At 30.9% G+C, this 14091-nt stretch overlaps 1 protein-coding gene across 8 annotated transcripts in view; it reads left to right on the top strand.

Annotated features, from left to right (window-relative positions):
- Dys (Dystrophin) overlaps nucleotides 1-13200 on the top strand; it is a 257301-nt gene extending 244101 nt beyond the window's left edge. For 6 of the 8 annotated variants that reach the window (XM_089243760.1, XM_089243766.1, XM_089243765.1 and 3 more), the window contains 11 exons: nucleotides 105-184; nucleotides 648-725; nucleotides 2188-2354; nucleotides 2597-2708; nucleotides 4042-4250; nucleotides 5735-5782; nucleotides 6476-6545; nucleotides 7362-7453; nucleotides 7698-7947; nucleotides 9228-9354; nucleotides 11002-13200. In XM_089243760.1, coding sequence (XP_089099886.1) covers nucleotides 105-184; nucleotides 648-725; nucleotides 2188-2354; nucleotides 2597-2708; nucleotides 4042-4250; nucleotides 5735-5782; nucleotides 6476-6545; nucleotides 7362-7453; nucleotides 7698-7947; nucleotides 9228-9354; nucleotides 11002-11090 — 1322 coding nt within the window. In that variant the 3' untranslated portion in view covers nucleotides 11091-13200. Of the gene's footprint in view, nucleotides 1-104; nucleotides 185-647; nucleotides 726-2187; nucleotides 2355-2596; nucleotides 2709-4041; nucleotides 4251-5734; nucleotides 5783-6475; nucleotides 6546-7361; nucleotides 7454-7697; nucleotides 7948-9227; nucleotides 9438-11001 lie in introns of all 8 variants that reach the window. The other 2 variants (XR_016194043.1, XM_089243761.1) reach the window with 2 other exon arrangements.
- Nucleotides 13201-14091: the final 891 nt, after the last annotated feature.

The raw sequence follows: 14091 nt of genomic DNA, 5'->3' as shown, positions 1-14091 counted from the left end.
TACACATAATAAACTGCTTCATGGTAAAAGTTGTGCTTATGTTTTGTTTATGTAATGCGTTACTTTTGACTTTGAATAATGTGATATATATATTTTTTTTTCAGATTTATTCAGGTTGATTGCTGATGTTAATGGTAATGCTGATGAAAGGAAGCTAGGGCTACTTCTTCATGATTGTGTTCAAGTAAGCTATTGATCATTTTTATGAGTGTTGACAGATGATTCAAATAGAATTGATCCAATTTGAAATATTTATTACATAAAAATCAATTACATTTCCAAAATTACTACGTTGAAGACCAAAAAAGAAGGTATAGTACACAAATGATAAATTTAAAAATAAACTGAAATATGTTTTGGCACTCATGGCTTCAATTTATGTGTTTGTGCCTTATTATTAATATTCGGCATATAATCTATATTAAGTGTCATAGTTGAATTGAAGGCCTAATGAGCAAATTTATTGTTTTAGAATACTATGTTTTATGATGATGGAAAATTTCATATATATATATATGTATATATATATTATATAAAGTATTATTATTATTATAAAATTATATATATTATTATTATATATATCATTATTATAAAATTCTTTGCAGCAAAAATGATTCAGGTAGCTTAACTGTTTCTTTTTTTCACAGATACCTCGTTTATTAGGAGAAATAGCTGCATTTGGCGGCAGCAATATTGAACCTAGTGTAAGGAGTTGTTTCGAAATGGTAAATGTATGAAATACATGTCTTTGATTGAAAAAAAATGTCATTTAAAATTTAAACTGTACTTTTGAAATGTATTTTGTAAACAGTATTTTACAATGATTTAATGATTTAGGTAATTTATGTGTTTTTGACATGTGTGATTCCCTCTAATTGTTATACTGTAATGATAGATTCCTGTAAGTGAATACCTGGAAAAAAATCAAATGTTCAGCAATTATTTTTTATCAATGAAGAATAATATGAACAAATGAGTGCACCACTTTATGAAAATGTGAAGAAACTTTTTTTTATTAATAACCTAGTGATAGACATTATCAAGGTTTTAGTGAGAGGGGGAAAGAGACTGGTGGGGGATTGCCCCCCCCCCCCCAAACATTGATTGATTTTTATGGAATAACATGACTAAGTGCATTGTTCTGTCACTGCCCCCCCCAAATACATCAGTTGTCGTCCTCTAAAATAAATTTGTGGCTATGGCCCTGGACATTATTGAATGTGGCTCAATATGAGATTTGAAAAAAAAAAAAAACACCTTTTTCTGGTGCTTTTAGTTCTGAGATAATGTAGAGCAAAAGTCATTTATAGGTCATAGACTTTATATAGATCTCATAGATTTGTTTTTGAAACCATAACATTAAATACTATTATATATGACATGATGTCGCTTTCCACTTATTAATGCAAGATTTACAGAAAACTGGATGTTGTGGAGATATTATATTAGATATTTAATAAATATCTTTACAACATCCAGTTTTCTGTAAATCGTACAAATACTATTGTCAAAACGTGTTCAGATCTATTCACAAGAATTTATCAATCCATACAAGCTTTATCTTCTACGAGGATTTGTTAAAAAAATATGATTTTGGCTAAAATGCTCTACAGAAGTGTATCGATTATCCGAAACAAATTGGGGACTGGGGGTATTCTGATAACTGATTTTTTGGATAACCGATCATTCAAGGAAAAAGATTGTACCAGTGTCATAGGAGCAATATGAAATAAAGAAACAGTGATATTGAACATGAAAGTATATACATTTTGAAAAGTGTATATAAATTATGAAAGTATACACACGTCTTAAAAATAAGACAAAGAACTGACTAGCCTAGTCTTTAAAAGTTCAAAATGGGCATTAAAGTAAGCCTACAGTTTAGAAAAAGAAGTCCAAAATGAGTCCTGAGACTCATTTTTTTCCTGCTAAATCTCGCAAACGTTTTAAAAACAGCAATTGGACAGCATCATATTTTTCTTGTTGTTGTAACCATTTCATAGCCGTCTCTAGGCAGTGAATTGACCAATTAGAACACTTTCGGTTAACTGATGTTTTAGTTGATCGGTATTCAGATAATCGATGCTCTACTGTATTTGTTTACTATTGCAGTCACACAATTCATTGAACATTACAAATTTGTTTAGCAATCAAAGATTCTCATGATAAACTTTTTTCTGTTCACAGGCCGGCAACAAAAAAGATATTCAGGCTACTGATTTCTTGAATTGGCTTCAACAAGAACCTCAATCCCTAGTGTGGCTGCCTGTATTGCACAGAATGGCTGCTGCTGAGACTGCCAAGCATCAAGCCAAGTGCAACATTTGCAAGCAGTATCCCATTGTCGGATTCAGGTTAGTTCAAGTAGTGTTTGATATGCTGTTATTAATGTATTTTTTTAACTGATTGAGAAAACTCATTGTGAAATGTACACGATTTATTTGCACTCTTCCAAATAGTTTACACATATTTACTTGGATGATAATTTGTTATTCATGGTAATAAATATTTTCCCCTTTCAATTTTACTTGAGGTGTAAATTTTCTAATTATTTGATATATGTATTCATTACCTTTTTTTCTCCCTATTAATGAAGGTATCGCTGTCTGAAATGCTTCAACTTTGATCTGTGCCAAAGTTGTTTCTTCTCAGGTCGAAAAGCCAAAAACCATAAACTGACACATCCCATGCAAGAATATTGTGTAGCTGTAAGTTTTTCAAATTGTAATTTTCTTATACATATTGACTGGTTGATACATTTTCCCATGGCATACTGAGTCTATAGACTCCAATAAGCTTACCTGTTTGCTGCTGTTCTGTATGAGTTTAATGAAAAAGATAAATTGTTTGCATGTGATAGTTGGGTCTGGGAGTGTACATGTATATAAGTGTGGGAATAAAATATTATAAAATTTACAGCTTATGTTCTACTCGGAGAGTCAGTATAAATTAAATCAATTGAAATCACTTAAGAAAATATTAATTCGATAAGTTGTGGCTTACTTATCATAGAAAAAAATTGGAAATTGCAGAGCTAAGTTTGAAGGAGGCCAAGCAATCTCTATTAGATATCATAATGTACAAGAAAACCATGGATGATGTTATTGCACATGTGAAAAAAATATGGGAACCTGATGTTTTTGTATTTGGGATAAAACCCAACTGAGATGAGATGCTGTTAAGGGGAAAACCTAGTATGTCTATTACAATTATTACTGAAGTATCAAATTTCAAAAACACTGAGTAAACTCGCTGCATTTTGTTGACTCGGCCTATGATTTTCATATGCAATTACAGAATCTAACTATCAATTATCTGAGCTAATAATTGACAATATGTGTGGAACCCTCTACCTAATAGTTACAACAGAGTATACATATGTTCATTCCGATGGATTAAATGCGATAAATACAGGTATTAGTGTTCAGTGTATATGCAACACTATACCTTCAATCAATGAAGACAGAATTAGAATTATTTACACTTTTTACACAACTAATCAAATTCACTGACATCACCACATTGGTGGATTTTTTTAGGAAAGTTTTTCTTAATTACATTCAAACAAGTTGACTTCTGTTGAACTTCCACTAAACATTTGATTTTATCAATACAAAAAAGTAAGGGATTGACAAATGTGTCAGAGTAAAGAGACTGATTCAAAAAATTAAACAAAGACTTTGCGCAGATCACATCTCATTCATTTTCAAAGCTGAAAAACATCAAATCCCTTGATGTTTGCAGAAATTAAGTCAAACATTATTTTTTTTCATTCGGGGTGAAAGACCACTCCAAAATTGTCAAACAGATTGTTCCAATGAATCATGGGATTGTCACCATGGGATGAATAGAAATGACTTCATTATTCAGGAAAGATTAATTTCAGAAACAATTTATGCACATTTAGCTCCAACAGTAGTTCTTCAGTACTAGCCATATCAGAAAAAAGCATGAATAATAATTTATCATTCATTACAAAGATATTTCTTTCAAATGAATTTTATATTTTGGTTTTTTAACGGGTAATTTCTTTTCTTTCAGACAACATCTGGAGAAGATGTTAGAGATTTTACAAAAATTATGAAAAACAAATTCAAGTCAAAACGTTATTTCAAGAAACATCAGAGATTGGGCTATCTACCAGTACAGACTGTTTTAGAAGGAGATGATTTGGAGAGTCCTGCGCCATCACCTCAACATACTTTATCTTCACAAGAAATGCATTCCAGACTCGAACTCTATGCTAGCAGGTAACTGTCTTTTTATTTAACTGCTACACAGTTCTTTGTTTACTCAGTGTGACGCAGATGGTTCTTTTTATAAAGAATGCTTGTTTTATTATTCTTGTGAGGATATTGTGCAGTGTTATCCATCCTAAATATACATAAAAGTGTAATGGATATCATGCAAATGGTTCACTTTATATCAGATTTGATTAACTTTTTATCATATTTTTTGATTAAGTTCATTAGATCGTAGGAAATAAGAAATTTTTCTTATTGAGTGTTTTCAATATAATGCTCCCTGATATTTGAAATTCATTAAAAGTGAAACATTTCTAAGTTATGTAATCAAAACTGTTTTATATTCTATTTACCATATTTAACCTAATTTCGTTAATGACATTTTATGAGAGTTTCTCCTGTCATTTGTGACAAATGATAGTTGATAGTATAGATCTGGTTTTGCTCAATAATTTCTTTTTAATTTAGTACAGGCTGTGCGTAATTAAAGTTACTCTTCTTAGCTGCCTATAGCCTCAACTATTCATCAGAAAATTTCAAAACCTTAAGAACATCTTAACAAAAGAATGGGGGAAAATTTTCTAAGTCCTCTTTTATGACCAAAGATCTCTGTATAGCTTTTGGTGCTGAATCACCTTGTTCATAGAAGAATTCCACCAGCAGAGCATGCTCTTGTAAGCTCAGTCATAACTTTTTACAAATGAGTGAGAATATAAATGGTTCTGCTGGAGATGTTTAGATAATACCTCCATGAAGCTTAGCATGTATACTATGGTTTGCATCAAAAATACCCTCTGGTGGTGGATGTCGAAACTGATTTTTTTAGCTCTCAAATACCCCCCCCCCCATTTCTTTCAGTAAGATGTTTGCAGATTTTCATACCTTTGTGATGAATAGTTACTGCTAAAGTTAGCTCTAATAGGTGAACTTTAACAATGTACACCCTGTATGGTGCAGTTTAGGATGAATTTTCTGTACACTTTATATAAGAAATAAATATGCAGAGAAAATAGTTTTGAATTATTTATTTTCATTTTTTTGTTAATCTTCAATTAAAGCAGTCATATTTACAAAGCATAGACCTTTGGATCATAATTATTTGAAAATTCTGTAGCATTGCTAATATACATAACTTATGAAAGAAAACACTATTTTACCTGGTTGCTGCTGGCTTTATTTTAAATACACACATTTTGGTGATATTGCATGATTTAATTCTATTGGTGTAAATTTTGGTGTAGTATTTTTCATTTATTACGCATTTTCCAATTTCCATGCTTATACCTTTAGTAGTTTTCTTTTGGCTGCATGTTAAATTGAGCTTGAAAATTATTTTCACATTTATTATATACTTCAGTGGTGTTTGTGTGAACCTTTTATTGCTGATACATTGTCCTACCTGGTGCTTTGCTGACATCATTTTACTTTTTTCCCCCTTACCTCCTTCATTTTTTTTCTCTTGTGTTTAATGGGATTGTGAAACAAACTAGGCTAGCTGAAGTGGAGCTACGAACAAGAAGCAATTCCACACCTGACTCGTAAGCAAAATAATTCTTCCTGGTTATTTTTAGTGATAATTGATTATTGTAATTAATTTTACCTCAATGTAAATAAGATAAATTTATCTTGTTTGTCTACTGTAACTAACAGAAATGACAAATAATAGTTTAACATCTTTTCATGCACCTTGGCACATAATGGTGTTTTTTAATTAAGGAATAGCTATTAAACAATTGAACATGCAATCTTGCTGACCTCCGGTTCCCATCAGTGAGATCATATGTTTGAGTTTTAGATGCCTATTTGTTCCTTTGGAAATGACATTGATTGTGGGACAAAATGCTTATCAAGGGTCAGAATCGTAACTATAACCATTCCTGTGCCTTGTGCAAGAATTTGCATTCAGGTCCCTTCTGGCCCCCTCTTTTCCAAGTGAGCTCTGTGCGGGTGCACATGTTGCACCTGCTTAGTTACAGCACTGTCAAGGATATACACATTTGCCATTTCTGTTGGTTATCATGCCCTTGAATCTACAGTTATTTTAAAAGATAGCTACTATCTAGCATTTATGTATCTTTCCAGTATTTTGTATATTTTTTATTATATTTTGAGTATTTCATAATATCAAATATAAAATATAATTTTTCTTATAAAATATTCAAATAAAATATAATTTTTGTTGTGGAAAAAAATTGATAATAGAATTTATGTATTAATTTTATTTTTAATAGAAGTGAAGATGAGCATCAACTGATTGCCCAATATTGCCAAACCTTGAGTGGAGAGTTAGCAATGCCAGTGGTAGGTTGTGTTTTCAATTTCCAATTCAATTGTTTAAGCATCTGAATGTTTTATTTTTTATAGTGATTGATGCAAAAATTAATTTCTTTTCCTTGGGCTTTGATTTTGTTTGTTTTGATAGATTATTTATAAATATAATGTTGTTAATAAAACTTTATGCTAATTAAATAGTTTAACATTTTTTTATCATCATAAAATATTTCCTTTTTTTCATTTTCCCACATGCTATAGCTTTGAATGAATGAACAAACTTTCTTGAAAGAAAACCATCACACAATTATTGCGTGTGTGTGTGTAGACTGAAAAGTGAAAAATTATCGAATATCCATGCATAACCTCTTTACTCCATAGGTACACACATGTATATGCATATGTGTATCTCATTTTTAACATTTTTATCAATGATTCTTTTTTCAACTCCAATGGTTCTAGTAAGATATCAACCCTAATTAATTGATTTTATTTTCTTTTTAAAGGCTATTTGGACATACAATAAACATGTCACAAAAAAAAAAAAAAAAATTTCATAGTTTTGGCTCAGGTGTGAAGGAGATAAGCAAAAAAAAACAAAACAAAAAACCCATGAGTTTTCAGATAATATGCGGAGGAAATCATGGGATTTTTTAGAAAAACAATTATCCTTGTGCTTTGTTTTCAAATCAGGCACACAAACTTTTGCAATCTCTACATATAAACTAGTCAAACCTCTAATCAAAATGTCAATGAATCTGAAGTTTTACTATAATTTTTATTTCAATTCTTCTGGTAAAAATGATTTTTTCAATGTAGTAATCAAATTTAAAAATTTGTTTTTAGCCTCGAAGCCCTGCACAAATAATGGCAGCTATTGACGCCGAGCAGAGAGATGAATTGGAGGCAATGATTCATGAACTCGAGGAAGAAAATAGGTGAGTGCATATTGCCCCTAGATGAATGCACTATGCATTTTTTCCTATCTTGTATGAAAAATGGCTTTTGCATCAAATTAATAGCAATTGAACTATCTCTTGAGGACAATATGTATGTTACAAATTTTAATTTTCAATTTCAACATTTTGATTGAAAATTTTTTAAACATATTCATTCTCTTTGAAAGAGTGTTTTCTTCCATATGCTTTTATGTACTTTCTATTTTTTTTTTTCACTTGCTAGGCATTTACAATCAGAATATGAAAGGCTGCGGGGAACATCACGAGGCAATCGGAGCGTGTCTCCACCAGTAACAGAAGAAGATGAGGAAGAGCAGATTCCTCCAACTCCATGCAGGGATGAAGACATGTTAGCAGAAGCAAAACTTCTGCGGCAGCACAAGGGGCGGTTGGAGGCTAGGATGCAGATTCTTGAGGACCACAATAGGCAGCTTGAATCACAACTCCAAAGGCTTAGGCAACTCTTGGATGAGGTGAATAAACATGAATATTTTTTACGAATCAAATGGAATTTTCATTTGTTTGGCTTAATTTCATCTTCCTATCAGTTTATATGTTTATTGTGAAACTACCTGAAAAACTGTAATATTTAAATAGCTTTATTTTAATTTTGATTCATTATTAGAATAGTATTTTTTTTACTGGATACAAATTTCGAAACACACAATTCCGCAAAGGCTTTAATTTTTACTTAGTGCAAAGAATCCCAATATAAATCATGTACATATTATATATATATTATGGTAAATGTGAGATAAATTGGTCATTATCCATAGTCGCCAGTTGTTATGCATAATCACTGATTGTCTGGGTAAGTTTGATAAATTTATCATTTTTACCTGCAATTATGTATAATACTTAAGCATCATTGGTAAATTTGATAAATACTAAAAACAATTATCACTTTTACCAGTGTTTGTACATAATATCCAAATGTATCTGGTAAATTTGATAAATACTTGAAATTTGCCAATTCTACTGGTGATTATGCAAAATATCATAGTGTAATTGGTGAATTACACTATGGTATTATGCATAGTATAGTGTAATTGGTGAATTTGATAAATATGAAAAAAAATTCCCAAATGAGTCTAGTATGTTTGATAAATACACAGTTGGACCCCAGATATAACTAACTCTTATTTAATTAATTTCATGATTTAATGATTGAAATCACGATTTCATGATCGAAAATTCATTATATCAAACAATCTGCTAAATGGGAGTTTGTTATATCAGGGTATGATAATAAAATTAGTTAAACATGAGTTTGTTATGCTGGGGTAAGATTGTAAATTTTTTTAAAAAAGGAGTTAGTTATATATCGGGATCCAATTTTAAAATTCATCGAATTGTGTGGAGTTATTTCAGGGATGTTTCGAAAAATTTGTTAAGTCAGGGTTCATTATATCCGGTTCAGACTCTGGTGCAGAAGAACAATAATCTAAATAATAATTTTTATTGGCAAGTAGGATCAATTTATCATATTTATGAACAAAAAAAAATGCTGATTATGCATAGTAACTGGCAAATAGGATGAATTTAGTATTGTTTATTATGTTCACACCAACAGTGCTTAGATATTATGCATAATTGCCAGTAAAAGTGATAAATTTTGCGAAATGTATCACTTAAATAAATTTCACACAATTTATTAAACTTTCCAAAATGGTCGACGAGATTATGCATAATAACCAGGTTTATCATATTTATTGCATAACAAGTCTTTTTTTTTTGGTCTCGGTACCATTAGCCACAATCTTCAAGAGGAGTACAACAGAACAATTCATATCATGTATCGCAACCATCAGTGTCTTGGAACCGCAATCTGGTTGAACATGGTCCACGACGAAATGGACAGTTGGTTGACCATCACTCGGGTGAGATATTAGAAGATGATTACCAATAAAAATTAAATTCCCACTTCTATGATGATGGTGATGATATTCTCTTGAATTCTCTCGTAAGTTCTTTGTCTTACTCGATACTTTCATTTCTCTGATACGAATACCCTTACTAACATTCTTTTATTTCTGCTTCTTACTCTTTCTTTTTCAAACTTTTTATAAATATAATTTTACACCTACTTTCGAACTGTTACAAGATTGTAGTTATTACATTTGAATTTTGGAAAATTTGCTATCCCAATTGAAAAAAATCTAAAGCAACTCTAAAAATAACTTCATTTCATCTGTGTGACCGTAATAGGATAATGTGCGCAATCCTGATTTATAATCTTATTAAGGGCACCATTCACTTATCTAGGTTAGCAGCCACATTTAGTTGCTGTATATATATACTCATGTACCATCAGAGTTTTTTTGTTCTGAAAATCGTTTATATATTGAGTGGGGTGGGTTATACATGGGTCAGCTTTTTTGAAGAAAAAAATTCATCCAAGGAAGGATGTCACTATCCATACGAAAATTTTCAACAGCTGGCCGATGCGAAGATGAATTTAGGAAAGAAAGGAAATTCAACTGCCTTTGCGGGGAATCGAACCCATGTTGAATGCACACATGGATAGCGGAGTGTGACATCATTCTTGGATAAGTCACCATTTGGTGGCAATCATTAGCTTTGGCTTGAGTTAGGTCCGACCGTCGCGTTCAGTGCACAGACACTCTAAAAATAGATTGAAATCTGTTTCTTTTGTAGTCATAGGCAATGCGGGGGCGCGGTAGCCCGGTCAATAAGATACTCGCCTAAAGTACCAAAGGATGTTTAGAGGTGTCGCGAGTTCGATACCCAGTTCGTCCTTGTCAGAAAAGTTTCCTGACACAGGGGTACAACAAACAAAACGACGACTTGACCGCAGCAAAAAAAAAAAACTACCGCAGGGAGTCCCCCATCGAGGGGTTAGCGCACCAACCTCTCGACGAGTATAAAAATACAAGCCTGCCGTTCGGAATCGGCAATAAATTGTAGGTCCCGGTCTAATTAGCCCTCGCGTGCAGAAAATGTCAGTGGTGCGACAAAAATGATCAAATGATCATAGGCAATGCGTTTTTTTAGTAGGGCAGTTGAATTTTCTTTCTTAAATTCACCCTGAGTGTTATCGACCTTTCAATTCAAAGTGTTCCAGTGAGAAATCGACTTTGCAAAATATCTTTTCTTGTCAATGTTAAAATAAGAGGCTTAAGGAGGTGAGATATCTTCTCAATGCCACTTAAAGCGTTAAAGACCATCTGCAATCTGTTTGTCTTTCAAGAACTACAATGGATGAAAACTTCAGGATGCGGTTTTCTCCGGGAATGAGCAAATTAGAAACATTTAGTGAATTGACTAAAAAGGGCACTTTTTAGTCAAGTGACACCAAGGATAACCACATAATATATCAAATGAGAGAAGAAATAGCATCATCCCTTCCTTCAAAGAAAAAGTTTCATTTACTTTTGAGCCCATCCCTTAAATGTAACATGATATATATAATTATACAACTTTTATGCATGCATTATATTTTCAATATATTTGCAATATGTGTGTATGCAGCAAGATTTACGCTAAAATGTGCTCTATCAATTTAGGTTTGTCAAGAGTAGAAAATTCACTGCATGTGACTGGAAGTGATGGTACACCAATTGGAAATTTTGTTACTGCTAATGAATATGATTAGTGACAAAAAAAATTAAATTAGAAATTGACAGTTAATTGCTGAAATATATTTGAACAGAGAATTTCCATTGGCAGTGAAAAAGAAAAAACAGTTATGCCTGTCAGTATTTTGAAGGTAAAGATACTTTTTGTGGCAGCAGCTAGGCACTGTGGTTTTTCTTTCTGAAGTCCAAATCATGCAACAAAAAAATGAAAATCATCATCACCATCATTAATCATAGTCATCCCGTACATTTTTTTTTTTCATTTCCATATCAGTGTGAGAACTGTTTAGAAACTGTCAGTTGTTATGTAAGATGAAAATGAAAAATGCACTGCTCACAAAATAAAAATAAAATTGAGGTGCACGTTGTATCGTACCCAATGTGCCCAATTCCTATGTCCCTTGAACCTGTTCCATTTGCGAGGAAACATGGTTGTAACAAAAAAAATCGAAGACAACATATCACATGAAAAGTGTGCTACAAAGAAAAAAAAAGACTGATTATAAAGATATAGTGTTTATATGTTATAAGGAATGTGATGTAAATTTTGTTTATTTGTGAACTGCGCACCAATTTCCTATATATATCGTTATCTCGTGAATGTTATATGTGAATTCGCTGTGATGTTAATCAGTGATTGAGGGTCATTGATTTTATATTGTTCGATTTTCTATGTTCAAACCAGTCATATAAATATTATTCCTCTACATTTTAAATATTTTTTTAATTATCTTCAACAATTTATTTTGCTTTTCTTTCTTTATGCAGTAGTAAGCTTATGCAACCGATAAAGTGGGAATATCAAGATAAAATGGAATATATTCAAACCTTGTTATACCACAAGATTCTGGGGACATAGTTTTTCCGTATTACAACCTAACCATGGTATAATAGAGTATATATATATATATATATGAATGATTTTAAAAATAATAACAGAGGACATGATAATTCCCTTTCTATATCCAATTCCACAGTATAACAGGGCTTTGCTGTATTTAATTTAGCATCAAGACAAATCATAAAGGATCAATATGAATATTTTTCATGATAATCAATGGATATTTGGAAAAGGTTTTTGCATAATGTTGAATTTTCTTTGCATTTATACTCTTCAGAAGTTTGCAACTTTTATTGCAGATCAAAAATAATGAGCATTCCTCCAGAATATAAAATTTGGAAAAAAACAAACAAACCCCCAACATATATATGGAACTCTATACATTACAGTATTAAACAAGTTTCATTCCTAATCATATCTTCCGAGTGAAATTATTCCAATTAAAGTTCTCAAATGTAATATCATACTCGATAAGAAGAAAATGAATTTAAAATTTCTATGAAGCTATCTAACGATGAAAAACATTTTTGAAATCTGATGTTGCATTTATGTTTTCATTATTGCATTTAAGTTTCATTGCAAAGAAAGTCATTTAAATGTTTCAAAAAATTAAGGACAGAATATTCTATTGAATAATTAAAGCAGGGTTATAATTAAGTAAGGGTTCTTAATTGAATAACTGTAATCAGTGAACAGTTTGGTAGCAGCTAGGTCCAATTAGAGGAATCTCGTTGATTCTTTTCTAATCCTCATCAGAGCTTTGTAAACTCATCTTTTAGCTAACTTTTCATTTCTGAAAAATGATGTGCTAGGATAGAAGATCGAATCGATAAATTCATTGAGAATGTGTTACATCCTGTTATATTATAAATGCTTCTCAGTTGTGAAACTAAAAAATTCCATACTGATTGTAATCATTTTTCATCAACCTCATGCGAAGAAATATCTTAAATGATCATCATCCTTGTGCATTTGTTTTTTTACGAATGAAGTGTTCATATTCTTTATTTTCCTTAATTTTCTATGTTGTTCGTGTGTTTTTGATAATGGTTAGATTTTCATCAAAGTACATACCACACACTTTTGTGTAGATGCAGATGAGAAATTTCCAGTCAATCATTCTCTTTCCTCATTCATCGTTTTGTGTATTTTTCCCAATAGATTGTTGGTTACTTGATCACACACATATTTGTACTTTCAGTAAAAAAAGAATTGTTCTCAATGCTTATACACCAATCATTCATATTGTTATATAAAAGCAATAATTAATAAAAATTGAAATTTAATATTGTTGCATTATTTTGGTTGAAATATTTTTATTTTTTTTGGTTTCCTGGATAATTTTTTTTTATTTTAGTGAAATTATAATTATATAAATGAATAAATTTTTGAAAAATCGATACAAATATATATGCGATACATGCACATCAGTCTCATTAAAATAATTATAGACTTCTCAAAAGTATGCAAAGAAAATAAAGAAATGTTTCAAGTTTTCTAACAAAACAATTTTATAATTTGTTCGATTCAATTATTTATTTGGGCTATACCTTTTTGAAAATCTTGATTACAATTGGATATCCAGACTACTATACTAAATCCAGGGGTCTTCAATGCATGGCCTGTGGGCTACATGTGACCTTCAAAGCTTTTTGCAGTGACCCGCTGAGGACTTACATAGCTAAATAATTTAAATAAATGATGAAAACAGTATTCCAGAATTTGTTGAGGTAATTTTGAGTTTACTTTTAGAAAACATTTCAGAACTACTCGGAGAGAGAATTTCAGAACTGATTTTGGCATCAATGACAAAACTTCATGATAAATGGGAAAAGAATAAGATGAATGAGATAATTTCATAGAATTTCATTTGTTTAATTATTCTGATGTTTTTTTATTGTTGTTTGTTATTGATGTTTTTATTCTTTGTTTAATTATTCTATTATATCTATAAGAATAATTGAACAAAAGATAATTTCTCATGAATTCCCATTATTATGCAACTATTTTGTAACTGAAAAAGATGATTTCAGATTTAGTGGCAAGAAAAAGTTTTTCATAATTTATAATCCTTGAATAATATTTTCAAAATTACTGAGTGAAATCTTTTCAATATTATTGAAAGAAATATTTTCAGAATTAATAAAGGTTTTACATTTACATTTAATAGAAAAATA

Source organism: Pholcus phalangioides, unplaced genomic scaffold (assembly GCF_987345545.1).
Source record: "Pholcus phalangioides strain wild (caught in Gottingen) unplaced genomic scaffold, Ppha-v1.0 ptg000015l_1, whole genome shotgun sequence".
Classification (NCBI taxonomy): domain Eukaryota; kingdom Metazoa; phylum Arthropoda; class Arachnida; order Araneae; family Pholcidae; genus Pholcus; species Pholcus phalangioides.
The sequence above is the reverse complement of the archived record's forward strand: the minus strand, read 5'-3'. Positions and strand labels throughout refer to the sequence as shown.